We start from the raw sequence: 27,100 nt of genomic DNA on the forward strand, positions 1-27,100 counted from the left end.
GCCCGTAATTTTTCACTTCCCTCTAACCGCTGCTGAGGCTCGGTGTCGGCCGGTGTCCAGCTGAGAGGTAAGGCGCAAGCGCATTAGGTGGCCCCTTGTCCCCAACTCTGGTGTGAAATTTCCCTACCCCATCGTTGTGCGCCTGCACAACAGGAAGTGGGTAGGGAAATATCACGGAACACCGGCAATCTCCATACCAGTATGACAATCCCTCAGGCAGCTGCTCCCAGCCAATCCCAGTGCTTCTTTCATGTACACCTGATGTGAGAGCAGATATAACAGGCCCGCTGATTGGTTAGTGGTAAGACAAATGCTGATTGGCTATAAAGGGATTGGGGCGGGGCTTAGCGCAGTTGGAGGTGTAGTGGTTTCAGGTCAGTGTGGCTGGTGACCACCTGCAGCGCACGGCCCTGTGTGCTGTGTGGGCCCTAGCTGCTGTCATGGGGTTGTCACTGTTACTGCCTGAGGTAGGTGATGCTTTGTGTTTGCATCATACAATAAGCTTATGTTAAAGAAGCAACCTATAGCCTTAAGTGCACTACAAAGCCCAGCAAGCCCTCAGCTATTTATGCCATGCAGACACTGAAAAGATATTGTATGGGGGGATTGTAATATATGTAATATAGTGTCACCTTGGCCCCATACAGTATAATGTCACCTTGGCCCCAGCCGCCTCATACATAGTGTTATATATTTTAATATGAACCTTGTGTTGTGTTATGCGCGTGAATCAGTCAGTGCCGACCAGAAATCCCCCCTAGTACCCCCCCCCCCCCCCCCCCCCCCCCGGTCCCTCGGAAAATTGTGGTTGGGGACCACTGGTTTAGATAACACGTCTCATAAAGTGAGTGTGTTAACTCTACTACATCTGTAGGTTGTGCTCCAGCTACTTGCCCCCTTCTTCCTAACTACTTGTGTTTTGCTTAGTTAGTGGGAGGTGACAGGAAGAAGATGTACAGTAGAATTTCCTCAATGCGCTGTCTGCAGGCTGTCATCTAATGTGCTCTAGGCATTGAAAGGGTGGGGGAGGGAGGTTATGCAAGGAGCAGCCATATCACAGTGTATAGGAAGGTCTGTCCCTTCAGCAGCCATGATCAGGACTGCTGGCAGGAGCTGTTATTACTTGGGGTCTAGGAGCAGGATCAGTCCAGTGCTGCACACATGCAGGGTCCCCCTGGCCAGAGCCTCGCATGGGGCTGCAGCTGCTGGAATAGAAGGGGGGGACAAAAAGATGAAGACATTTGAGGATTTGCCTGGACCTTCCCTACTCACCAACCTCTACTGGATCTTTATGAGGGGCTACCTGCTGTATTCACAGGAGATACAGGTGAGTCCTGCTGCTGTATCATCTTTCATGTGTTACTTTATTATTATTATCAATATTATGTATTATTTAAGCCCCATGCATTCCATGGTGCTGCACATATGATAAGGGGCGCACACACATAGTGCAAAACAATTGCAATAACCATGAACAAGACAAGTTACAGATGCAATAGGAGAGAGGGGCTTACAATCTACAAGGTATGGGAGAAGGGCACAGTAGGTGAGGATACTTTCTTACATAGTTACATAGTTTATACGGTTGAAAAAAGACAAACGTCCATCAAGTTCAACCAAGAGATAGGTGAGGATGCGAATCCCAGAAGGGAGTGAGACTTCGATTTCTACACATTTTCATAAGCATTAATGTCGTTTACTTTTAAGAATTCATCTAAACCCTTATTGAAACTGTCCCCTGTTCCTGCTGTGACCACATCCGGAGGAGTCTATTCCACAGATTCACAGTTCTTACAGTAAAGAAGCTTTGATGTCTCTGGAAACTCAATGTTTTCTTCTCCAGTCAGAGGCAGCGCCCCCTTGTCTTTGGAGGGTATTTTAGATGGAACAGTTTTTCATCGTATTTTTTTACAGCCCATTTATATATAATTTTTATATGGTAATCATGTCCCCCCTTAGACGTCTCTTCTCAAGACTAAATAAATTCAATTCTTTTAATCTTTCTTCCCCATAACTCAGACCCTCCAGGCCCCTCATTATTTTAGTCGCTCTCCTCTGTACTCTCTCCAGCTGCAGTGCGTCCTTTCTATGGACTGGTGCCCAGAACTGGACTGCGTATTCCAGATGAGGCGGCACCAAAGCTTTGTAAAGTGGTGATATTACATCCCTGCCCCGAGAGTCCATGCCTCGTTTAATGCAGGACAATACCCTGGTGGCCTTAGAAGCAGCTGATTGACATTGTATGCTGTTAGTTACTATACAATCTACAAGGACACCCAAATCCTTCTCTATAAGTGACTCTCCCAGTGTTACATCCCCTAGGTCCTAGGACATATGAAGCGCGGAGATTATTACTACCAAGATGCAGAACTTTACATTTGTCCACATTGAACCTAATTTGCCAAGTTGATGCCCAATCACTCAGAGTGTCCCAGTCAGCTTGTAGTTTATGGACATCTTCCATAGACCGTACAGCACTACACAGCTTAGTGTCATCTGCAAAAATAGAAATGGTGCTATTAATCCCGTCCTCGATATCATTAATAAATAAAGTAAATAATAGCGGACCCAGCACTGAACCTTGGGGTCACCACTTATAACTCGGGACCATTCTGAATAGGAACCATTGACCACAACTCTCTTGACACGGTCCTTCAGCCAGTTCTCAATCCAATTACAGACTATACTTTCCAAGAAGCCAATAGACCTTACTTTACTTATTAAGCGTCTATGAGGGACAGGATCAAAAGCCTTTGCAAAATCCAGAAACACTACATCCACAGCCGCCCCTCTGTCCAGGCTACTACTCACCTCACTCCATCCACAGCCGCCCCTCTGTCCAGGCTACTACTCACCTCACTCCATCCACAGCCGCCCCTCTGTCCAGGCTACTACGTACCTCACTACATCCACAGCCGCCCCTCTGTCCAGGCTACTACTCACCTCACTACATCCACAGCCGCCCCTCTGTCCAGGCTACTACTCACCTCACTACATCCACAGCCTCCCCTCTGTCCAGGCTACTACTCACCTCACTACATCCACAGCCGCCCCTCTGTCCAGGCTACTACTTACCTCACTACATCCACAGCCGCCCCTCTATCCAGGCTACTACTTACCTCACTACATCCACAGCCTCCCCTCTGTCCAGGCTACTACTTACCTCACTACATCCACAGCCGCCCCTCTATCCAGGCTACTACTCACCTCACTACATCCACAGCCGCCCCTCTGTCCAGGCTACTACTTACCTCACTACATCCACAGCCGCCCTTCTGTCCAGGCTACTACTCACCTCACTCCATGCACAGCCGCCCCTCTGTCCAGGCTACTACTTACCTCACTACATCCACAGCCGCCCCTCTGTCCAGACTACTCCTTACCTCACTACATCCACAGCCGCCCCTCTGTCCCTCACTACATCCACAGCCTCCCCTCTGTCCAGGCTACTACTCACCTCACTACATCCACAGCCGCCCCTCTGTCCAGTCTACTACTTACCTCACTACATCCACAGCCGCCCCTCTATCCAGGCTACTACTTACCTCACTACATCCACAGCTGCCCCTCTATCCAGGCTTCTACTCACCTCACTACATCCACAGCCGCCCCTCTGTCTAGGCCTCTACTTACCTCACTACATCCACAGCCGCCCCTCTGTCCAGGCTACTACTTACCTCACTACATCCACAGCCGCTCCTATATCCAGGCTTCTACTCACCTCACTACATCCACAGCCGCCCCTCTGTCTAGACTACTACTTACCTCACTACATCCACAGCCGCTCCTATATCCAGGCTACTACTTACCTCACTACATCCACAGCCGCCCCTCTGTCTAGACTACTACTTACCTCACTACATCCACAGCCGCCCCTCTGTCCAGGCTACTACTTACCTCACTACATCCACAGCCGCCCCTCTGTCCAGGCTACTACTTACCTCACTACATCCACAGCCGCCCCTCTGTCCAGGCTACTACTTACCTCACTACATCCACAGCCGCCCCTCTGTCCAGGCTACTACTTACCTCACTACATCCACAGCCGCCCCTCTGTCCAGGCTACTACTCACCTCACTCCATCCACAGCTGCCCCTCTGTCCAGGCTTCTACTCACCTCACTACATCCACAGCCGCCCCTCTGTCTAGACTACTACTTACCTCACTACATCCACAGCCGCCCCTCTGTCCAGGCTACTACTTACCTCACTACATCCACAGCCGCCCCTCTGTCCAGGCTACTACTTACCTCACTACATCCACAGCTGCCCCTCTGTCCAGGCTACTACTTACCTCACTACATCCACAGCCGCCCCTCTGTCCAGGCTACTACTTACCTCACTACATCCACAGCCGCCCCTCTGTCCAGGCTACTACTTATCTGACTACATCCACAGCCGCCCCTCTGTCCAGGCTACTACTTACCTCACTACATCCACAGCCGCCCCTCTGTCCAGGCTACTACTTACCTCACTACATCCACAGCCGCCCCTCTGTCCAGGCTACTACTTACCTCACTACATCCACAGCCGCCCCTCTGTCCAGGCTACTACTTACCTCACTACATCCACAGCCGCCCCTCTGTCCAGGCTGCTACTTACCTCACTACATCCACAGCCGCTCCTCTGTCCAGGCTACTACTTATCTCACTACATCCACAGCCGCCCCTCTGTCCAGGCTACTACTCACCTCACTACATCCACAGCCGCCCCTCTGTCCAGGCTACTACTCACCTCACTACATCCACAGCTGCCCCTCTGTCCAGGCTACTACTTACCTCACTACATCCACAGCCGCCCCTCTGTCCAGGCTACTACTTACCTCACTACATCCACAGCCGCCCCTCTGTCCAGGCTACTACTTACCTCACTACATCCACAGCCGCCCCTCTGTCCAGGCTACTACTTATCTCACTACATCCACAGCCGCCCCTCTGTCCAGGCTACTACTCACCTCACTACATCCACAGCCGCCCCTCTGTCCAGGCTACTACTCACCTCCTCATAAAAACAAATCAGGTTAGTCTGACAACCTCTGTCCTTGGTAAACCCATGCTGGTTATCACTTATAATATTATTTATAGTCACATACTCCTGTATATAGTCCCTTAAGATTCCTTCAAACATTTTTCCCACAACAGAAGTTAAACTAACTGGTCTATAATTACCAGTGGAGGACCTTGATCCTTTTTTGAATATGGGCACAACGTTTGCCTTGCGCCAATCACTTGGCACTGTACCAGTCCCTAGAGAATCCTTAAAAATTATAAACAGGGGCACAGCAATGACTGAACAGAGCTCTTTAAGCACTCTTGGGTGTAATCCATCTGGACCCAGAGTTTTGTTTACATTTACCCCTCTTGGACAATATCTACAATTGAGTATATAACTGGATGTACTAACAGCCCCGGTACCACAGATATACCCTCCTTTCTCTTCTTTTGTATATACAGAGCTAAAACAAAATATTTAGAAACTCTGCCTTTTCCTTATCTTCAGTGACTCCCCCCCCCCCCCCCCCTTTACCATTATTTATGGGACCTACCTGCTCAGACCTAGGTTTTTTAGCATTTATATATTTAAAAAAACTTTTTGGGATTTGTTTTGCTTTCTTTTGCTACCTGCTGTTCGTTTTGTATCTTTGCTAATTTTATCTCCTTTTTGCAGATTTTATTAAGCCCTTTGTAATCTTCAAACGCTACAGCTGACCCCTCAGATTTGTATTTTTTAAATGACCTCTTTTTGTCTTTTATTGCCCTTTCTACAGTAGCTGTAAGCCATGGGGGGGGTTAATTTTAGCCGTTTATACTTGTTATCTAAAGGGATACATTTTATAGTGCAATTACTCAATGTGGAGTTGAAGCTCTCCCATTTATCCTCAGTATTATTATGTGACAGTAGCTGCTCCCAGTCTATGCCCTGAAATGCTGCCCTCCACCCAGGGAAATTAGCCTTTTTGAAATCCAGTGTCTTTGCTCTGCCGGACAGAGTTTGCTTCTTATAGTTTAGGGGGAATATAATTATATTGTGGTCACTGTTACCTAGTGTTTCTCGAGTAGTAACATTACCAACAAGGTCTGCATCATTAGAAATTACCAGATCCAACAGAGCATCGCCCCTAGTGGGAGCTTCTACAAACTGGCCCATAAAGTGGTCCTGCAGCAAGTTGAGGAATTTTCTCCCCTTTGCGGTTGAGGCAGAACCATGACCCCAGTCAATGTCAGTCAATGTCTGGGAAGTAAGAATCTCCCATTATGACCACTGTACCAGCCTGTGCCGCCCGCTCTATTTGGTTATACAGTTGCGTTTCTATCTCCTCTGTGATGTTAGAGGGTCTATAGATTACTCCAAGTATTATTTTTTCAGTGTTTATATCCCTTTGAACTTCCACCCATAAGGTTTCCACATCCTCACCATCTGGACCCACAATTGCCTCTTTCACACTCGTCTTCAGATCACTCCTCACACACAGACACATGCCACCACCTTTTCTATTGACCCGGTCTTTCCTAAATAGTGTAAAACCTTTAATATTAACAGCCCAGTCATGTGAAGAGTCCATCCATGTCTCCGCCGCACCAACTTCATCTATGTGTTCTTCTAGTACCACAGCCTCCAGCTCCCCCATTTCTCTAGCTAGACTTCTGGCATTTGTGAAAATACATTTTAAATTACTATTACCTGTAAAGTGATTATCCGGGATTTTTTGGTTACCATGGTTGATGTTTGTATGTAACAGGTTCTTGTTACTAGCAGTTCTATTTTTTATAAATGTATAGTTATTCCCAGTCTTCTCCCTATTTTCCTTGCTAACCCCGGCCCCCACTAAATCCCCACTGTCCCCTCCTATAACCCACTCTCTATCTACCCCCTTATTAGTAAGACCCTTCCCCCCAGTTTAAAAGCTTCTCCAGCCGTCTAACCATTTTTTCCCCCAGGGCAGTTGCACCCATTGAGGTGCAGCCCGTCCCTACTCTAGAGCCTGTAACCGACCGCAAAGTCGGCCCAGTTCTCCATGAACCCAAACCCTTCCTTCCTGCACCAGCTTCTGAGCCACTTATTTAACTCCCTAAGCTCCCGTTGTCTCTCTAGTGACGCTCGTGGCACTGGTAGTATTTCTGAAAACACTACCTTGGAGGTCCTGGACTTGAGCTTCTCTCCTAGCTCCCTAAAATAATTTTTAAGGACTTTCCATCTTCCACTGACTTTGTCATTGGTGCCAATGTGTACCATGACCGCCGGGTCTTCCCCAGCCCCACCCAGCAATCTGTCAATCCGATCCATAATATGCCGAACCCGAGCACCCGACAGACAACACGCTGTTCGGCATTCACGGTCTTGGCGACAGATGACCCTGTCTGTCCGCCTAATAATAGAGTCCCCTACACCAGTATCTGCCTGACCTTTGCTGCACCCCTTTTCCCATCCTTCCTGCAGCGGTCATGCTCCTGGTTGCAGGGAGAAATGCCGGGCTGCAGTGTTGCTGGCCCTGGACTTTCATCCCTAATATCAGCCAAACAGGCATATTTACTAGGGCGTGCCAGCTCAGGACTAGCCTCCCTGGCACTTTTCCCTCTACCCCTTCTTCCTACATTAACCCAACTGCTGATCTGATAGTCCTGATCTTGCCCTCCTCCTCCCACCTCCATTTCACTGACCCCAGTCAGCGCCTGCACAGTGAGGTCTGGTAAATGGCATTATACCTACTATAAATGAAAAAATAGAAGCTCTTTGCGCACATTTTTGATCAAACGTGTGTCGGGCCCATCTACCAGGCATCAAGGTGGCTTCCGCAGATGGGTACCTAACACTAAGGCCTCTTTGACACGGGCGTCATGGTTTTGGGCCGGATAAAATGCAGGTGCGTCGCAGAAAAATGCAAACATTTTAATGCATTTTGCACGCGAGTGAGAAAAATTGACATGTTTGGTACCCAAACCCGAACTTCTTCACAGAAGTTCGGGTTTGGGTTAGGTGTTGTGTAGATTGTATTATTTTCCCTTATAACATGGTTATAAGGGAAAATAATAGCATTCTGAATACAGAATGCATAGTACAATAGGGCTGGAGGGGTTAAAAAAATTAATTAAAAAATTTAACTCACCTTAATCCACTTGTTCACGCAGCCGGCTTCTCTTCTTTCTTCAGGACCTGGGTAAAGGACCTTTGATGACATCACTGCGCTCATCACATGGTCCATCACATGATCCATCACCATGGTGATGGATCATGTGACGGACCATGTGATGAGCGCAGTGACGTCACCACAGGTCCTTTTCCTACTGCACAGCAAAGATGAAGGCAGAAGAGAATGGAAGTGGATTAAGGTGAGTTCAAAAAAAAAAATTAAGCCCTATTGTACTATGCAGTCTGTATTAAGAATGCTATTATTTTCCCTTATAACCATGTTATAAGGGAAAATAATAATTATTGGGTCCCCATCCCAATTGTCTCCTAGCATTCACTTCTATTGGGGCCTGCGTTGCGTGAAAAATGCACAAAGTAGAGCATGCTGCGATTTTCATGTAATGCACAAGTGATGCGTGAAAATCACCGCTCATGTGCACAGCCCCATAGAAATGAATGGGTCCGGATTCAGTGCGGGTGCAATGCGTTCACCTCACGCATTGCACCTGCGCGGAAATCTCGCCCGTGTGAAAGGGGCCTAACAGAACCGCCTCTCTAGGACTTTACTAAGCCTACAATATTCAGGGCAGTGTAGGAACCAGATCCCCATTTCTCCGTTCTATTGTTTGTATGTGAAATGTTGTGCAGCCATACTTATATTAGCTCATGGCAAAAAGTAAGGGCTCTTTCATACTAGCGGATCCCGTGTGGGTAATGCGCTACGTGAAAGAGAGCCAAGCCCTGTTCCTGACAGCAGAGACACGGAGCAGTAACATGATTGGTAATGCTCCTCTCTGTGACCTTTTTGCTACAAAATCACAGTGACAACTTTATCTCGCTGTGATTTTATAGTAAAAAGGTCACAGAGAGGCACAGAGTATTATCAATCATGTTACTGCTCCGTGTCTCTGCTGTCCGGAACGGGGCTTGGCTCTCTTTCATGCAGCAGATTATCCGCACGAGATCTGCTCGTGTGAAAGAGCCCTAAGGCCCCTTGCAGAGGAGCGTTCCTCCCGCAGCGAGTCCGCATCGCAGCACCCGGCCTCCCCTCCCATCGCTGCCGGGAGTCACATAGCATTATATTGATTTATGATGCTATGTAACCCTTACAGTTCTGGAATGTACTGGATAACACTGGCATAATGCTGTCAGTGTTATCCTGTACATTCCAGAACTGTAAGGGTTACATATCATCATAAATCAATATAATTGCTATGTGACTCCAGACAGCGATTGGAGGTCAGGCCGGGTGCTGCGATGCGGACTCGCTGCGGGAGGAACGCTCGTCTCCAAGGGGCCTAAGGGTAGGGTTTTTAAGTTTTCAGGGGGAGATTTTGAGGCCGATTTTCCAGCCCCATTCAACTTGAAGTTGTATTTTTTTGCGGTGCGGAGGTATGCACAGAAACCTTGCGGAAATACTCCGTAGTGCTTCCATGGGGTTCCGTGCCTCCGTTCCTCGCCGTAGCTCCAGATTACAGACCCATTCAAGTGAATGGATCCGCATCCGTGATGCGGGGACCACACGGCCAGTGCCCGCATATCGCGGACCTGCTGTTTGCGGGCCGCAATACTGGCAACGGCCGTGTGCATGTGGCCTCAGTGTGAGGGACCCGGCATATGGGGGACATCTTTTAGTCTTGGTTAACCCCTTTAAAATTGATCATATTTTCCACATTTTGATTCTCATGGCAAACTGGCCATAGACCCTACAGGACAATTTCCAGGTGGGCTGATGCCTAGGGGCCGCCCAAGCTCTCCTTATGGACACTGGCCGGGTACATAAAGATCTGATACTCTCAGCATTAATTCTAGGAGCACCAGGCACTTATGCAGATCTCCCTCCTGAATTCGTCTGTATCACCGGCCTCAGGACAGTGATACAGGTGAATACTGTGGTGGGGTGGCATTTCCCACCCCGCCACCCCCTTCCTCATTCCTTTACCAACATGACCCTCTGGTTGGTCTTCTCCCCTTGATTGCTAGTATTGAGGTTCTGGTAAAGAGGCAAACTTCGGCTCCTATTAACCATTAGGATGGGACAGACGTCGCCCGACTGTATGAGTTGCTCTTGAATATGAAGGAGTGGCCGCTGTCTGCTGTACGGTGCTGGATGATCTGCTATCCATCTGGTTTTGCAGGCCGTCTATAAAAAGAAGTATGGCCCTATGTGGAGATCTTCCTTCGGAGCATATACAACGGTGAATATTGCTGACGCCGATCTCTTGGAGTTGTTGCTGCGCCAGGAGGGGAAGTATCCAATGAGGAGTGACATGGAGCTGTGGAAAGTCTATCGGAGACTGAGAGGCCTCGGTCTGGGCCCTTTTACTGAGTATGTTCATGTTGTGCTTCATCAATTGGGAGGAATGAAATCTGCAGTGATGTGTTACAGCCATTCACTACAGTGGAGCATACTGTGTAGAGACACTAGGGGGCAACAGTGAGACGTCACATCTTACATAGAGTGCAGAAAGTAGCAGCTCTAGCAGTGAGCGGAGTATTCTTAGTCTACATTTACATGTGCAGGATTTGCATGTTTCATTCCTGCCGTGGGCGTTCTGCAGATGCACATGAGGTTTGGCCCCATTGTCATTTATTGGTTCTAATACTTAGATTTTCCATGCAGAATAAGGCCTCATGCACACAGACGTTGATCGGCTGTGCTCCCCAATGCACTGGCAACATCCGTGAAGATTCCGCAGACGATCCAGACCCATTCAGCTTGAATGGGCCGTGATCCATCCACACTGCAAAAAAGTAGTGCATGCACTACTTTTTTGCGGTGCAGTGGCACAAACAATGAATGGGTCCGCATCTGTGATGTGGGGTGTACATGGCCAGGACCCGCTATTTGTGGGCCGCAATACGGGCACGGCCGTGTGTATGAAGCCTAAGTAACATGCTGCTTATCTCCCTGACCGAGGCACCACAAATCAATTCAGATATTTTCTGCTGCATATGAATAGAGTTTCAAAAAGCCCATTCATGTGCATAATCCACCCTGAAAGTGTGAACCAATTCATATACTCCAGTCACAGCCAGAGCTGCAGTCACAATTCAGAGGATCTATTTCTTTTTCTGCAAAGTTAATCTGTTTCATACACATCAGATACCTTTCAGCAAATACTCAAATCTCACTCTCTCTACACATGCACACTCGGCTCCGCTAAGCGTGCATGCAGGAGAAATTCTCTGCTAGACCCCTCTGATGGCAGCCTAATTGTCTTGTAATAAACCCGCTCTTTCTGCAGAGAAGGTCACCAATGGCAAACGCTGCGCTCCATTCTGAATAAACGGATGCTGAAGCCTGCAGAGGCCGTGCTGTACACCGGGGCGGTCAACGAAGTGGTAACAGATTTCCTGGACACCCTGGATGACATGAGGAAGGAATCTCCCTCTGGGATCATGGTCAACGACATTGCAAACGCCTTCTATAGGTTTGCATTTGAGGGTAAGCCGGTTGTAGCTCTTGTCCCTGATAGTCTTATATTGCAAGTTAATTTTCTTCCACCTTCTGCCAAAGGGCAAACCGCAGCGAAATATGTGGCGGGGTGCAGCCACCAACCTTTCCCATTAGTTCCTTAGGGATGTTGTAGGGCAGTTGACATTCCCAGTACGGACAGCTTGAATTCTCGGTATCTCCACCTTCATAATATAAACCGTTAATTTGCATATGTCATGAACGAGCCTTTTATGTCAAATGAGACACCTGATTAGGATACAAAGGACCCCTCCAGAAAGCAGGGAATCAGAGCGGTCAGGTAGTGGCGGTGATTTGGGGGAAAATGCTTCTGACAGGTTCTGTTCAATAAAGATAGTTGGATCACGCATGAATTATTTTGTTCTGGATACTTTTGTAGATTTTGTATCAAGAGGACCTCCTGACCGGCCTGTTTTAATAGCTTCATACATTCTCTATGTTGTGCCATTCCTTTATTATTTCTACTAGAAGTTATGAATGAATTGCTAGCAGTCTGCAGTAAGGGTACAGAGGGGAGGTAACCAGTTGGGGGTGTGTCCCTGCACAGTCTGAAAATGGCAACACTGATTGGATAGTCTGTGCAGACACACGCCCCCAACTTGTTACCTCCCCTCTGTACCCTTACTGCAGACTGCTAGCAATTCATTCATAACTTCTAGCAGGAATAATAAAGGGATGGCACAACATAGAGACATAACAATTCTGGAGCATCTATTCTTATTACATGGGGAAAGCATGAAGCTATTAAAATCATGTGACTGGGAAAATGAGCGCTGAATTCCTTAAAAAGCTGCAAGCCCCAGCATGTGACCCTGACAGCTGATACAGCTTCCATCCATTCCATTAGTACCACTAGGGCACAGAGCAGCCAGGGATTGCTGTGGTTTTGAGTAAATGAATCTCTTTCCATTCGGAGGCAGTAAACCTGTGCTCAGCTCCTCCTGCTCTCAGCTGAGAAGTGGATACAATTGTATCCAGGCCAGAAAATGCTGTGTGAAACATCCTGGACTCCAGACTGATACATTGTAGCGAACTACCAGAGAGATGTGTGCAGCTCACACAGCATTGTCTAGACTGGATACAATTGTATCCACTGCTTTCCTGACAGCTATGTACAGGATCATTCACTGACGGCAAGCAGAGATCTTGTAAATAGTCAGGAGTTGAACACAAAGTCTATTAGAAAGTTGTGGAAATTTCATTTTATACAGTGATCAATGAGATGAAACTCCATAAAAATAATTTATTTTATCGTATCTTAGGAATTTCGTATATTCTGTTTGAGACGCGTATCGGCTGCTTGGAGAAGAACATTCCTCCTGAGACCAAGAAATTCATTGACTCTATAGGGAGCATGCTGAAATATACCGTTATTATCCCAGTCTTACCTGCATGGACCCAAAATATTCTCCCCTATTACAAGCGGTACATAGAAAGCTGGGACAACATCTTTGCATTTGGTGAGTTACAGTATAACAAATGTTCAGTGCGACCCCAGCGCAGGGGCAGAAAACCTTGCCCTCCCACTATGTCACTCTGTCTGCCACCTCCTACACGATCGGCACACTCCTCCACTTAAACACTCTGTACTACTGGGGAACACTGTACCTTCTATTGTGTAAGCGCTCATTCACATGACCATAAGTATGAGTCTGCATCCGTTCTGCAATTTTGCAGAACGGGTGCGGACCCATTCATTTCAGTGGGGCCACAAAAGATGCGCACAGCACACCGTGTGCTGTCCGTATCCATAATTCCGTTTCGTGGCCACACAAAAAATATAGAGCATGTCCAATTCTTGTCCGCAATTTTCTGTGATATCGGCGGCCATGTGTGGCCCGCAAATTGCGGAACGCACACAGGCCGGTATCCATGTTTTGCAGATCCACAATTTACAGATCTGCATGACAGTACGGTCGTGTGAATGTAGCCTTAGGCATCATGCACACGACCGTTGTGTGCATCCGTGGCCGTTGTGCCGTTTTCCGTTTTTTTCGCGGACCCATTGACTTTCAATGGGTCCATGGAAAAATCGGAAAATGCACCGTTTTGCAGCCGCATCCGTGATCCGTGTTTCCTGTTCGTCAAAAAAATAGGACCTGTCATATTTTTTTGACGGACAACGGTTCACGGACCCATTCAAGTCAATGGGTCCGTGAAAGAACACGGATGCACACAAGATTGGCATCCGCGTCCGTGATCCGTAGGTTACTTTCATACAGACGGATCCGAAGATCGGTCTGCATAAAAGCTTTTTCAGAGCTGAGTTTTCACTTCGTGAAAACTCATATCCGACAGTATATTCTAACACAGAGGCGTTCCCATAGTGATGGGGACGCTTCTAGTTAGAATATACTACGAACTGTGTACATGACTGCCCCCTGCTGCCTGGCAGCACCCGATCTCTTACAGGGGGCTGTGATCCGCACAATTAACCCCTCAGGTGCTGCACCTGAGGGGTAAATTGTGCATATCATAGCCCCCTATAAGAGATCAGGGGCTGCCAGGCAGCAGGGGGCAGACCCCCCTCCCTCCCCAGTTTTAATTTCATTGGTGGCCAGTGCGGCCCCCCCTCCCTCCCTCTATTGTATTATTTTCATTAGTGGCACAGTGTGCGGCCCCCCCGGCCCCCCCTCCCTCTATTGTATTATTTTCATTGGTGGCACAGTGTGCGGCCCCCCCCCCCTCTATTGTATTATTTTCATTGGTGGCACAGTGTGCGCCCCCCCGGCCCCCCCTCCCTCCCTCTATTGTATTATTTTCATTGGTGGCACAGTGTGCGGCCTCCCCTTACTTAGCAATATTAGAAGCATCATACTTACCTGCTGCGCTGTCTGTGACTGGCCGGGAGCTCCTCCTACTGGTAAGTGACAGATCATTAAGCAATGCGCCGCACAGACCTGTCACTTACCAGTAGGAGGAGCTCCCGGCCGGTCACAGGTAAGTATGATGCTTCTAATATTCCTAAGTAACCATGGCAACCAGGACTGCAGTAGCGTCCTGGTTGCCATGGTTACCGATCGGAGCCCCAGCGATTAAACTAGGACTCCGATCGGAACTCTTCGCTGCCACCAATGATCGGTGGGGGGGGGGGAGAGGGGAGGCCGCACACTGTGCCACCAATGAAAATAATACAATAGAGGGAGGGAGGGGGGGGGCGCACACTGTGCCACCAATGAAGATAATACAATAGAGGGAGCGGGGGCCGGGGGGGCCGCACACTGTGCCACCAATGAAATTAATACAATAGAGGGAGGGAGGGGGGTCTGCCCCCTGCTGCCTGGCAGCCCCTGATCTCTTATAGGGGGCTATGATATGCACAATTAACCCCTCAGGTGCAGCACCTGAGGGGTTAATTGTGTGGATCACAGCCCCCTGTAAGAGATCGGGTGCTGCCAGGCAGCAGGGGGCAGTCATGTACACAGTTCTTAGTATATTCTAACTTGAAGCGTCCCCATCACCATGGGAACGCCTCTGTGTTAGAATATACTGTCAGATCTGAGTTTCACGATCTAACTCATATCCGACAGTAAATTCTAACATAGAGGCGTTCCCATGGTGATGGGGACGTTTCAAGTTAAAATATACCATTGGATTGGAGAAAACTCCGATCTGATGGTATATTAACTCCTGACTTTACATTGAAAGTCAATGGGGGACGGATCCGTTTGCAATTGCACCATATTGTGTCAACGTCAAACGGATCCGTCCCCATTGACTTGCATTGTAATTCAGGACGGATCCGTTTGGCTCCGCACGGCCAGGCGGACACCAAAACGACTTTTTTTCATGTCTGTGGATCCTCCAAAAATCAAGGAAGACCCACGGACGAAAAAACGGTCACAGATCACGGACCAACGGAACCCCGTTTTGCGGACCGTGAAAAAATACTGTCGTGTGCATGAGGCCTTACTCTGTGTGTGACTTACTACAAAATTAGCACACTCTCCTTCTAAAATACTCTGTGCCGCTGGGACAAAATCCATTAGCAGGTGGTCAGTGATGCCCACGTGAAGCTGTCCATTAAGCATCCGTGTTGGGTCTGTGTGTCCGTTTTTTGCTGTCCGTGTTTCACTGACACTGAACAGCTGAAAAATAATCTTCAAAGCATCTTTTCTTAATGATCTGTGTAACACGGATGCAACACGGATAGCATCTGTGTTGCATCCGTGGTTTTTACGGACCCATAGAGTATAATGGAGGTGATGGATCCGTGAACACGGACCAAATAGAGCGTGCATCCGTGCTAAAAAGACGGACCGTGCTAAAACACTGATGTCTGAATACACACATTAAAATGAATGGGGATGCGTGCTGTCCGTGGAGAACACGTACAGAGCACATACGTGGAACACTGACGTGTGAATGAGGCTTAACTCTCAGTGTGCAACGTCTTTCTCGTCTCCTGAAATAATCTGTGCTGCTGGGGACTCTGCCTTTTCAATTGTTTAACTCATAGTCTGCAACTTCCTTCAGAATCAGCACGTTCCCCTCCTAAAATACTCTGTGCTGCTGAAGAACTCTGCATCTGACCTGCATTTTTTTGTGGATCGGATGTGGACCCATTCACTTCAAAGGGGCTGCAAAAGATGTGGACAGCACACCGTGTACATGTCCGTTCCGCGGCTCCACAATTTTTTTAACATGTCCTATTCTTGTCTGCATCACGGACATGGATAGAACTGGTGTATCGGGGGCCAGACGTTCCATTCCACAAAATGCGTAATGCACATGATCGGTATCTGTGTTTTGCAGATCCGCCATTTGCCAGCCGTCGTGTGGATGAGCCCTAACCATCCGTTTGTGAGTTGTGACTTCTTCTACAAGATCAGCATACTCTGCTCCTGAAAAACTCTGCGCTGCTGGTTACCCTGCTCCTTCCACTCTGTAAGGCCTCATGCACACCTCCTCAAACGGCGGGTCGGCAAATCAAGGCCGCCGGCCGTGTGCACCCCGCATCACGGATGCAGACCCATTCACTTGAATGGGTCCACAATTCCGGAGATGCGGAACGGAGTCCCGGAACGAAACACCGGAAGCACTACAGAGTGACATGTCATATTTTTTCGCTGTGCGGACATACCCCAGACCCATTCAAGTTGAATGGGTCCGGCCTGCTGCACGGATGTTGCCCGTGCATTGGGGACCGCATGGAACGGCCGCACAACAGCCGCGTGCATGAGGCCTAACTCTGGGTCTGTGACCTCATCCTTGTCTCCATCCCCTGTCCTCACAAAAGTGGACAGGTCTCTGCTTCCCACAAGTCCAGTGCACTCCTCTCCTGAAATACTCTGCGCAGCACTGAGATGGTATGTTCACTTTTTATTAACCTTTCACTTCCCAAGGAAACAAGCTGATCGACCAGAAGATGCAGAAGATACAAGAGAATCTGGATCATGGGGAAGAGGTGCAGGGGGAGTACCTGACCTACCTGCTGTCCAGCGGCAAACTGACCATGAAGGAGGTGTATGGCAGCATCGCTGAGCTGCTGTTTGCTGGAGTCGACACAGTAAGGAGTTAAATATCAGCTGTGCAACCAGAGAACCAGCACTGGTGTCCTGGGGGTCGAGGGTTGCACCGCCATACATCGCTAGAATAACCCTGAAATATAAAAGACTATGACGTAGCAGTGCCCATATGGTAGTGGTAGTGCTGGCTAACTACCAGCGCCTATATACAATATGCAGCAGCTATGTCAGTACAAGACTAAAACAAGCAGTGCCAGCCGCATTAGGGTACATACAGTTGTGTTCAAAATAATAGCAGTCAGACATCACTAACCTGATCAATCACTGTTTTTGGTAGAAATGATATTTCTACATGGCAAATAATTTACTAGCAGGTGTAGTAGAGTAATAGAAACCCAACAGACCCAACAGTCATGACATGCATGCTGCTGATTCTGTGTAATTCAAGTCATGTATGGCGGTACTATGTCATGTATAGCGGTACTATGTCATGTATGGCGGTACTATGTCGTGTATGCCGGTACTATGTCATGTATGGCGGTACTATGTCATGTATGGCACCTGTAATTCCATTCTGCTTAGTGTGATTATTTTTACGCTGCTGGTATTGGAAGGCCGCCATCCAAATATCCTGTATTTCCCCATCTCAGACTTCAAACACCTTGTCCTGGGCCCTCTACCACCTCGCGAAAGACCAGGAGACCCAGGGATCTCTCTATGAGGAGGTGACCTCCATTGTCCCAGGAGAAGGTGTTCCCACTGCTGAGGATATCGCCAGGATGCCGCTGCTGAAGGCCGTCATTAAAGAAACGCTACGGTTGGTTTTATTCATTCCCCACCCCAATTATAGTTATTCCTTTAACCCCTTAGTGACCAGCCTGTTTTGGGCCTTTCTGACAAAGCGTTTTTCTTCATTTTTTTCATCGTCGCGTTCCAAGAGCTATAACTTTTTATTTTTCCTTCAATAAAGCAGTATGAGGGCTTGTTTTTTGTGGGCCATTGTGGGGTACCCATAACTTTCTGATGAACTTTTATTAACTCTTGCTAGGAGGGAGATGGGAAAAACAGCAATACTGCCGCTGCGTTTTTACGTTATAAGTTTGACGGCGTTCATTTTTCAGTACAAATAATATAATATCTATCTTCTATGGGTCAGTACCAAATACATACGTGTAGTTTTTTTTTTACGTTTTACTACTTTTGTGCAATAAAACCCCCTTTTTTTAAAAGGAAAAAAATCTTTTTGCATCGCCACTTCTGAAGACCCATAACTTTTTTTTATATTTTTCTTTCTATGGAGTTGTGTGTGGGCTTGATTTATTTATTTATTTTTTCTGGATGACTCTTAGATTTCATTGGTATCATTTTGGAGTAAATTACACTTTTTGATCGTTTGTTATTTAGTTTTTCGGTGTCATTTTTTCAATTATATTTTTTTACGGTGTTTACCGCAGGGGATAATTTATGTGATATTTATGTAGTTCAGGTCATTACGGACGCAGCGATACTAAACATATGGGGGAGATTTCTGTTTTTTGCTATTTTATTCATTGAAAAGCGCATTTTCAATGAAAAAAATGTAGTTTTTTTTGTTTTGTTTCTTTTTACTGGAATTTTTTTTTACTCTTTTTTTTTTTTTTAGCACTTAGTCCCACAAGGGGACTATAACAAACAATATTCTGATTGCTTTTAAAATACAATGCATTATCCCTATTATAATGCAATGCACTATTTCAGTGCTATACTGACATTGACCAGCAGGCTGCGCCAGAGAGCCACAGCCTGCTGGAAACTACTCAAGGCAAGCTTGGGCCTACATCAGACCCCAGCCAGCCTTTATACGCATCGGCACCTTGCGATCGCATATGCTGGATGCCGATGGAAGACAGAGGGAGTCTGCTCCCTCTGTCAGCGCTTTACATGCGGCGGGCGCCATTGCTTGCAGCATGTAAAGCGTTAAACATCCCGGATTGGCAATCCTGCCTGTCCGTGCTTATAGCGCAGGACCACGGCGCTCATGTGAGAGCTGGTTCCGGGCTCCCCGCTGCACGGGGGACCCATGCAGCACATAGACTGGGCCGCCATAAAAAAGCAGCGGCCCAGCCTAAGGCCCCTTAGTGACGGACATAAAAAGGCGTATGGGTTGTCACTAAGGGGTTAAAGGCGTTATCCCAAGTTAATAAAAAATAAAACTATCTGAAGTAATGCACACTTTTACCATAAGGCCTCTTTCACATGTCTGTGTCCATGATGACATTTGTGACAAGATGGTCAGTGGTTCATCTGAGAAAATCCGTGTGTCCGTTTTTTCCCCTCCCTTTGTCATCCGTATTCCATGGACACTGATAGGCTGAAAATTAATTTCCAGAGCATCTCCTGCCAGCGCTCCGTGAAAACCACTAACAGAAAATGGTTTTCACTAACCCATAGACTTCAATGGGCGTGTCCTCATCACTGACCAAAGTATTGCATGTCTCTCTGGTTTTGCCACTGACCCACGGTCACCAGAAAACCACTGATGTTTGAGAAAACACATTAAACTCTGTGGATACGTGTGCGGTTCATGATTCACTGACGTGTGGAAGAGGAATAACGATATCAATGCAAAAACACTGCATCCGTATAATTTTCACCCTTTTTTTTGTCTTTTTAATGACTTATCTAAAGGACGTTCTTCCCTTTCTGTGAGTGGGCAGCAGCTAATCAAGTGCCTGCATCTCCCAGGATGCATTGCAATCACCTCTTGGCAACCCCTTCCTCCCCTGCATAAAAAAAACAGTCCCTCACATATAGGGCTTTTTGACATGAGCGTGTCCCTTGCTGGAATCACGCTCCGTGTAAGGCCTCATGCACACGACCGTATTTTTTTGCGGTCCGCAAAACGGGGTTCCGTTTTCCCGTGATCCGTGACCGTTTTTTCGTCCGTGGGTCTTCCTTGATTTTGGAGGATCCACGGACATGAAAAAAAAGTCGTTTTGGTGTCCGCCTGGCCGTGCGGAGCCAAACGGATCCGTCCTGAATTACAATGCAAGTCAATGGGGACGGATCCGTTTGACGTTGACACAATATGGTGCCATTTCAAACGGATCCGTCCCCATTGACTTTTAATGTAAAGTCTGGAGTCCCTTTTATACCATCAGATCGGAGTTTTCTCCAATCCGATGGTATATTTTAACTTGAAGCGTCCCCATCACCATGGGAACGCCTCTATGTTAGAATATACTGTCGGATATGAGTGAGATCGTGAAACCTCATTTCCGACAGTATATTCTAACACAGAGGCGTTCCCATGGTGATGGGGACGCTTCTAGTTAGAATATACTACAAACTGTGTACATGACTGCCCCCTGCTGCCTAGCAGCATCCGATCTCTTACAGGGGGCCGTGATCAGCACAATTAACCCCTTAGGTGCCGCACCTGAAGGGGTTAATTGTACTATCATATCCCCCTGTAAGAGATCAGGGCTGCCAGGCAGCAGGGGGCACACCCCCCTCCCCAGTTTGAATATCATTGGTGGCCAGTGCGGCCCCCCCCCCCCTCCCTCTATTGTAATAATTCGTTGGTGGCACAGTGTGCCCCCCCCCCCTTCCTCCCTCTATTGTAATAAATCGTTGGTGGCACAGTGTGCCCCCCCCCCCTTCCTCCCTCTATTGTAATAAATCGTTGGTGGCACAGTGTGCGCACCCCCGCCCCCCCTTCCTCTATAGCATTAACAACATTGGTGGCTAGTGTGCGGCCTCCCATCTCCCCCCCCCCCCCCCCCGATCATTGGTGGCAGCGGGTTACTAGCAATAGTACAATAGTAAAAGATTCATACTTTACCTGGGAGCTTGGGAGCTGCGAGGTTCGTGTCCGGCCGGGAGCTCCTCCTACTAGTAAGTGACAGTTCATTTAGCAATGCGCCGCACAGACCTGTCACTTACCAGTAGGTGGAGCTCCCGGCCGGACACGAACATCGCAGCAGCAGGTAAGTATGAATCTTCTACTATTGTACTATTGCTAAGTAACCATGGCAACCAGGACTGTAGTAGCGTCCCGGTTGCCATGGTTACCGATCGGAGCCCCAGCGATTAAACTGGGACTCCGATCGGAACTCCGCTGCCACCAATGATGGGGGGGGGGGGGGGGAGAGATGGGAGGCTGCACACTGGCCACCAATGTTGTTAATGCTATAGAGGGAGGGGGGGCCGATGGGGGGCGCACACTGTGCCACCAACGGATTATTACAATAGAGGGAGGGAGGGGGGGGGGGCGCACACTGTGCCACCAACGATTTATTACAATAGAGGGAGGGGGGGGGGGCCGCACTGGCCACCAATGATATTCAAACTGGGGAGGGGGGGGGGGAGGGTCTGCCCCCTGCTGCCTGGCAGCCCTGATCTCTTACAGGGGGCCGTGATCAGCACAATTAACCCCTTCAGGTGCCGCACCTGAAGGGGTTAATGTGCTGATCACGGCCCCTTGTAAGAGATCGGGTGCTGCCAGGCAGCAGGGGGCAGTCTTGTACACAGTTTGTAGTGCATTCTAACTAGAAGCGTCCCCATCACCATGGGAACGCTTCTGTGTTAGAATATACTGTCGGTTCTGAGTTTTCACGAAGTGAAAACTCAGCTTTGAAAAAGCTTTTATGCAGACGGATCTTCGGATCCGTCTGTATAAAAACTAACCTACGGCCACGGATCACGGACACGGATGCCAATCTTGTGTGCATCCGTGTTCTTTTCACGGACCCATTGACTTGAATGGGTCCGTGAACCGTTGGCCGTGAAAAAAATAGGACAGGTCATATTTTTTTCACGGCCAGGAAAACACGGCTCACGGATGCGGCTGCCAAACGGTGCATTTTTCCGTTTTTTCCCACGGAACCATTGAAAGTCAATGGGTCCGCGAAAAAAAAACGGAAAACGGCACAACGGCCACGGATGCACACAACGGTCGTGTGCATGAGGCCTAAGAGAGAGATCGTCGTGCGTTTCTGTAAGTCCAGCTTCATGTCAGTATGATTCTGTTACAGAAAGGTCAGGCAGGCTTCTGTAAGTCCAGAACGCACAATCCCTCTCTCACACGCAGCGCGATTTCTGCAAGGGACACGCTGGAGTGAAAGAGTCCATAGCCTGAGGGATACATATGGTATGTAAAGCCCCCCACAAGTTCCTTTACTACAGTCTAGAGAGACGGAGCTATAGATTGCTATGAATGAATGAAATTAATTAGGAGGGCCGGGGCCTTCACTATGAAGTAGAACTGAGGGGCTGGAAAGGGAGCAGGGACATTACTGAGCATGTCAGTCCATGCAGCATAAGGTAGACCAGGAGGATAAACAGCATGGATGGATGTAAAAAAACTGAACATTGTTATTGTTTTTATAGTGCAATAATACTTTATTTAAAATACCCGGTTTATTGCATAGTAATACTTTTTGTGGGATAACCACTTTTGCCGCATGAAAGGCCCTATAGATATGTCACTCATCTCCGGCTGTAGGGTGACAGTGTGACCTCTCTCATTCAGGATGTATCCTGTGGTGCCGGTTAATTCCAGAGTCGCTGTCGAGAAGGAGATCATCATCAGAGACTTTTGGTTCCCCAAAGACGTAAGTTCTTAAAGGGACAGATCATGCTTATCTCACGGAGGTTTTCGACACTGCACAAAGCCTCCTGGTGCCCTTGCTCTGGTCTCATGATTGGAATGGATATTAATCCCTTAACGACCTATGACATAACTGTATGTCATAGGATGGCCAGGGAAAGTATGGAGTGGGCTCACTAACTGGGCGCCCTCCGTACCCGGCGACAGGTGCAGCATGTGCCATACGACTGACACTCGCCTGCAAAGGCTGGGATCGGAGTAATCTCTCAGTAGTGACCAAGGTGTAATAGGATATGGGAAAAATCACACTACACTGCAGTACAGAGGTATTGAAGGGTATTGTACAATCGCGGGTTTCCTTGGAGGGCTGAAAACAAAGAAACTGTATATTAAAGTTTTTTTAATACCCAAATATTAAACAAAACTTACCATTTATCATAAAATAAAAACCGTAAAATAAACATATTAAAAACTGGATTTGTGGCACCAGACATGTGAGTGTACTCGGCACATTCAGACTCTGCACTACTCTCTCCATATTATCTTAGTGAGCCGTCTAAAGACATATTAATAAAATAAACCTAATTAGTATCTCTGCATCTGAAAATATTAAAATATCACATTATATATTGCACGCAATAAAAAAGACCCACCAAATAAATGCATTTTTTGCAGTTTGTCTGGACATTGTGGTGGAACATTTATTAAATGGGTCAGCATTCAGAATTAGAAGAATATGGCTGCTCATATACAGCGCCACACCTGTCCACAGGTTGTATGTGGAATTGCAGCTCAACTCCATTCGCTTCAGTTGAGCTGATCCACAATACCAGACACAACCCATGGACAGGCGTGGTGCTGTTTCTGGAAGCAAGCAGCCATGTTTTTTAATACTAGGTGCCAACCACCTTCCCAACACTTGTAGGACATCAGGGTGCCAGAACCCTTTTCTGGGGTAGGTTTATATAGACCACTGGAGAAGAGACCCCAGTTCTCAGAACAGCCAAGGAAGTGTGCATAGTGGGAGTTGTAGTACCACAGCAGCCGGCGTGCCGCAGGTCACTGATGAATTTCTAGCTGGATCCCCATCTTGTTTTCTCTCCATCGTAGACGCTGTTTGCCTTGAATCATTTTGCCATATCTCGAGACGAGAACAATTTTCCAGAACCGAACAAGTTCATCCCTCAGCGCTGGTCCCGAGACCATAAGATGAAGAATAACCCCTTCAGCTACATCCCATTTGGCTACGGCATTAGGGCTTGTGTCGGGCGTCGCATCGCCGAACTGGAGATGCATTTGACCTTGTCCCGGGTAAGTTCACGTTCTCCAAGAGAGACATATACATATCTGCCATATCTTACCAAAGCCGGGTGGCTCAGAGGGCTTGTTTAGGATTAGAAAAATGTCACCGCTTACTTCCAGAAACAGCACCACCCCTGTCTATGTGTTGTGTCTGGTACTGCAGCTCAGCTCCATATAAGTGATTTGGTCTGAGCTGCAATACCACACATAACCTGTGAACAGGTGTGGCGCTGTTTATAAAGAAAAATCTATAACAGTGGCTCCCCTAAGCATGTTTTCTTGGGAGGGGTATTCTAGGTATATCAAGTTGTCACCTATTCACAGGATAAGGAATAACTATTAGATTGGCGGAGATCTGACAGCTGGGACCCACACCGATCACAAGCACAGGGGCTGAAATACGGTACCCTATTGTTTTTGCACCGTATTGGACACCTGATACCTTCTGTTTTAAAAGGCACCTTTTTCACAAACCTTCGACATTGATGAACTCTGAAATGGTACTTATACCCCCATCGATTGCTAAAAAGATGGGGCAGCTTAGTGCGGTGGCCTCGGTGGCATCTCCTGGATCTCCACCAGTTAAAAATTCTGATATATATCTATAACCGGTCGACAGTTGATGATAGATATCCTCTTTGTTGCAGTGTATCAGTAAGGCTCTCTTTCAGACGGGCGTTGCGGGAAAAATGTGCGGGTACGTTGCTGGAACACCGTGCGATTTTTCCACGCGAGTGCAAAACATGTAATGCGTTTTGCACTCGCGTGAGAAAAATCACGCATGTTTGGTACCCAAACCCGAACTTCTTCACAGAAGTTCGGGCTTGAGATCGGTGTTCTGTAGATTGTATTATTTCCCTCATAACATGGTTATAAGGGAAAATAATAGCATTCTGAATATAGAATGCATAGTACAATAGGGCTGGAGGGGGTTAAAAAATTATTTAAAATTATTAACTCACCTTAATCACTTGCTCGCGCAGCCGGCATCTCTTCTGTCTTCATCTTAGCTGTGTGGAGGAACAGGACCTGTGGTGACGTCACTCCGGTCATCACATGATCTTTTATACCATGGTGATGGATCATGTGATGGACCATGTGATGACCGGAGTGACGTCACCACAGGTCCTGTTTCTCCACACAGCTAAGATGAAGACAGAAGAGATGCCGGCTGCGCGAGCAAGTGGATTAAACTGAGTTAAATTATTATTATTATTATTTTAACCCCTCCAGCGCTATTTTACTATGCAGTCTGTATTCAGAATGCTATTATTTTCCCTTATAACCATGTTATAGGGGAAAATAATAATGATCGGGTCTCCATCCCGATCGTCTCCTAGCAACCGTGCGTGAAAATCGCACCGCACCCGCACTTGCTTGCGGATGATTGCGATTTTCACGCAACCCTATTCACTTCTATGGGGCCTGAGTTGCGTGAAAAACGCACAACATAGAGCATGCTGCGATTTTCACGCAACGCACAAGTGATGCATGAAAATCACCGCTCATGTGAACAGCCCCATAGAAATGAATGGGTCGGTATTCAGTGCGGGTGCAATGCGTTCAACTCGCGCATGGCATCCGCGCGGAAATCTCGCCCGTGTGAAAGGGGCCTAAAGGTAAAAACTTTCAGTCTGGAGTAAGTTTCCATTCAGTGACAGCAAGCAAAGATCTAGAAAGCAGTGAGGAAACTCAGTGCAGCCTTTTTTTATGCAGTTGCACAGATTTGTTTTACTATATATCCATCCCTTCATAGCCCCCCATACCTGTATATGATGTCTTCATGTCATTTTATCCTCAGGTTATTAAGAAGTATGAGATCCGACCAGATCCTCAAGGTGGAAACGTCACACCTATGGCAAGAGTTGTCCTGACTCCAAATAAACCTATAAATCTTCAGTTTCTGGAAAGAAAGGCTCTTTGATGTGAGTGAGGCTGTCAATAGGATTTACCATGCAGACAATGGGAGTAGTAGTCATATATTTTCAAACACTGCAAGAGAAGAAAACTTTGTATCTTAACGTTTTGTTTAAATTCTCTTTATTGGTTTCAAAACATGCAAAATACATGTAAAAATTTTAACTGTTACAGTTGCCATTAAAAATCATTTGCGAGAATATAGTTGTTGCACACAGATGAAAACGTATCACAAGTTACATGAGGAGGGAACACACACGGCCCGTCCAAAATTGAACTGACATCTACTGTAAGTCGCTTCTTGACCAAAGTCTCTCTGGAATCGTCCGGTTCATACATTTCACAAACTATAATATGCGTGTGTTTCCCCCAATCTTGGCAACATACTAAACACACGAGTATAATAACAAAGACCAGACAGACAGACTCACAAAAGGAAGAGGAAACACGAGGGGGGGAGTGCCCAAAAACGTATTATCATAATGAGTGGTACTTACAGTTGTGTTCAAAATAATAGCAGTCAGACATCACTAACCTGATCAATCACTGTTTTTGGTAGAAATTATATTTCTACATGGCAAATAATTTACTAGCAGGTGTAGTAGAGCAGTGATCCCCAACCAGTGTGCCTCCAGCTGTTGCAAAACTACACCTCCCAGCATGCCCACACAGCCAAAGGCTGTCCGGGCATGCTGGGAGTTGTAGTTTTGCAACAGCTGGAGGCACACTGGTTGGGAAACACTGTAGTAGAGTAATAGAAATCCAACAGACCCAACAGTCATGCCATGCATGCTACTGATTCTGTGTAAGTGAATCACTAATTGAAAGGGGCATGTTCAAAATAATAGCAGTGTGGAGTTCAATGAGTGAGGTCATTCATTCTTTGAAAAAAACAGGTGGCAATTATTGCCCTTATTTAAGGAAGGAAGGCAGCAAATGTTGTACATGCTGGTTACAGTGCATTTCTCTCTGAAAGGCCTCATGCACTCAACCGTTCCGTTTTTTGCGGTCTGCAAATTGCGGATCTGCAGAAAACGGAAGCCGCCCGTGTGCCTTCCGCAATTTGCGGAACAGAAAAGGGCGGCCCATTGTAGAAATGCCTATTTTTTGTCCGCAAAACGGACAAGAATAGGGCATGTTGTTGTTTTTTTTGTAGGGCCACCGGAACAGAGCAACGGATGCGGACAGCACACGGAGTGCTGTCCGCATCTTTTGCAGC

At 47.3% G+C, this 27,100-nt stretch overlaps 1 protein-coding gene across 1 annotated transcript; it reads left to right on the forward strand.

The window, feature by feature from the left end:
* The first annotated feature begins 987 nt into the window (after positions 1-987).
* On the forward strand, positions 988-26,073 carry LOC121008615 (sterol 26-hydroxylase, mitochondrial-like). The gene is made up of 9 exons (XM_040441274.1): positions 988-1,327; positions 10,265-10,455; positions 11,375-11,574; positions 12,867-13,064; positions 16,950-17,113; positions 17,723-17,889; positions 22,585-22,666; positions 23,773-23,973; positions 25,766-26,073. Exons 1-9 carry the CDS (start codon positions 1,037-1,039, stop codon positions 25,886-25,888), a joined length of 1,617 nt encoding a protein of 538 aa, XP_040297208.1. The 5' UTR covers positions 988-1,036; the 3' UTR covers positions 25,889-26,073.
* The last annotated feature ends 1,027 nt before the right edge of the window (positions 26,074-27,100 follow it).

The sequence above is a fragment of the Bufo bufo genome, chromosome 7 (assembly GCF_905171765.1).
Source record: "Bufo bufo chromosome 7, aBufBuf1.1, whole genome shotgun sequence".
Lineage (NCBI taxonomy): Eukaryota > Metazoa > Chordata > Amphibia > Anura > Bufonidae > Bufo > Bufo bufo.